The 1,995-nt window shown below is 51.8% G+C and overlaps 1 protein-coding gene across 1 annotated transcript; it reads right to left on the bottom strand.

Moving 5' to 3' along the window:
* Positions 1–234: 234 nt before the first annotated feature.
* LOC308636622 (C-C motif chemokine 2-like) lies at positions 235–1,673 on the bottom strand (the record flags this gene model as incomplete). The annotated part of the gene is made up of 3 exons (XM_081272206.1): positions 235–334; positions 755–869; positions 1,598–1,673. The coding sequence occupies 3 exons, from the start codon at positions 1,671–1,673 to the stop codon at positions 235–237; spliced, it is 291 nt and encodes a 96-aa protein (XP_081128332.1).
* Between the last annotated feature and the right edge of the window lie 322 nt (positions 1,674–1,995).

The raw sequence follows: 1,995 nt of genomic DNA, 5'->3' as shown, positions 1-1,995 counted from the left end.
TCAAAACACACCAACATCCATGACAGATTAAATTAAAATATTAATAACTTTGAAAACATGACTTAGGAAAAAAAAATTATGATCCACCTCATTCACACCACTCGCAGCCCTTCCTTAGAACTGGAATAAATTAATTTCAGAGCAATTCTCAAAAAAAAAAAAAAAAAAAGGACAGAGGATGCAGATGAGTTGATCCTCCAGTCCCAGCTTGGTTTCTGTTCAGGCAGAAGCCGTTCAAGGGTCTTGGGTTTTCTTGTCCAGGTGTTTGATGGCATCCTTGACCCACTGCTGATTGGAGTCAGCACAGATCTCCTTGTTCAGTTTGGTCTGGAAGCTGTGGGGGAGAAAGGGCTCCATCAGACGGGTCACCCGAGGAACCCCCAGGATGGCTCACCTGTCTGGCCCCTGAGCTCCAGGGAGAGGGGACTGCCCTAGGATGGAGGAGGTGGAAGGCAGAGGAAGGGCCTGCAGTGGGGAGAGATGGCAGCAGCTGCTTTTGTGGACCCAGAAGAAACCCCCTTGTCTGGATAAAGGGACGAAGCTCTCAACTGAAGATTGGAAAGGGAGCAGGTAGTGGAAGTCACTTTTCTCAGTGGGACTCCCCTTTTCCACTGGGAAAGTTCTGAGATTCTGTGGGAGATGCTCTAAGCATCTGAGTGTTTGGCTCCAACTCAGTTGGATAACGCTCCTCCCCGCCGCCCCAGGGAAGGACTTAGGGCTCAGGGTTGAAGGTGGTTGAGCAGAGTCCACTCACATCACAGCTTCCCTGGGACAGGTGCTGCTGGTGATCCTGGTGTAACTCTTCAGTTTCTGCATGGAGATCTTCCTTTTCCGGGTTTCAAAGCAGCAGGTGGAGATGTTAATCCCACCTGCAATGCAACAGGAAAAGGCTCAGGACAGTGAGTGCTGGGTCATTCTGGAAGTGATGCAAGGGATGGTAAGAAGGAGTCAGTGGGAAGGGAGAAGTTGAGAGAAGAAACCGCCCATCCTGAGTCGGATGGGTCTGAGGTATCCCGTAAACGCTCTCCATGTCATGGGCTATGAAACGGGAGCAGGTCCTCACCAACTGACAGGCACAAAAGAAACTGATGAACACTATGGTTGCTGCTGGGAGGAGCTGAGATAATAAGCTAATCCCCTGTAGTAAGGGGACTCATAACTAAGGCTCTGAGAAATCTGTGCCTGCAGGTGAGCTTCTGGGATACCATCCATCTCTGTAGGGCCTCTGTCTCTGGGAGCTGGGCTGGGTGATGCACAGACCAGGTTCTGGGTCGCCTTCCTGCCTCCACTTGTATCTGGAAATACCCTGCAGGCCACCACCAGGAGGCCCCTCTCTTTGGATCACCCAGGATTACTGACAGCCGCTGGGCAGTAACTCTGGGCTGTAGCTCTGGGCATGTTTCCAGAGCTGGGATTCTAGATCAGGCTCTTCCCAGCAGCAGCTGTGTGATTGGGCTCACTCCTGGCCTTCTCTGAGTTGCCTGATCTTAGAAAAGCAGCTGCTAAGGTGAGGCAATGGGTACCCCCTGGGATGTGCTGGGCATGATGACCCAGAGATGGGGTGATGTGTTTCAGGGTGGAGGGGGCAGGGTCTTACCTGGCTGAGCAAGCACGGGAATGCAGAAGGCGGCTACTGTGAGCATCAGGCACAGAAGAGCTGCGGAGACCTTCATGGTGAGGATGAGAGAGAGAGAGCTTCAGCCTGGGAGTTGGAGGTTTCTGAGTTGTTCTCAGCTCTCTGCTCTTTGGATGGCTGTGTCTCTTTATAGGAAGCAGACATGGAGTGTAAAGGAAGGGGTGTGGAGATAGAGCTTTGTCATTCAGAATGAATCACAGAATGAATTACACAGGATGGTGTAATATATCGGGGCCAGCATGCTGCCCTGGGGTGATGCTAGGACCTGGGAGATGAAAATGTGGGTTTAGGGATGGCGGTTGGTCTGTTTCCATCCAAGACTGGGAGAGTTCGGTGAGGTGGGGGCTGTGCCTAGGCAG

This window comes from Spermophilus citellus, assembly GCF_964194105.1.
Source record: "Spermophilus citellus genome assembly, chromosome: 17".
Classification (NCBI taxonomy): Eukaryota; Metazoa; Chordata; class Mammalia; order Rodentia; family Sciuridae; genus Spermophilus; species Spermophilus citellus.
This window is presented reverse-complemented; position numbering and strand designations above follow the sequence as displayed.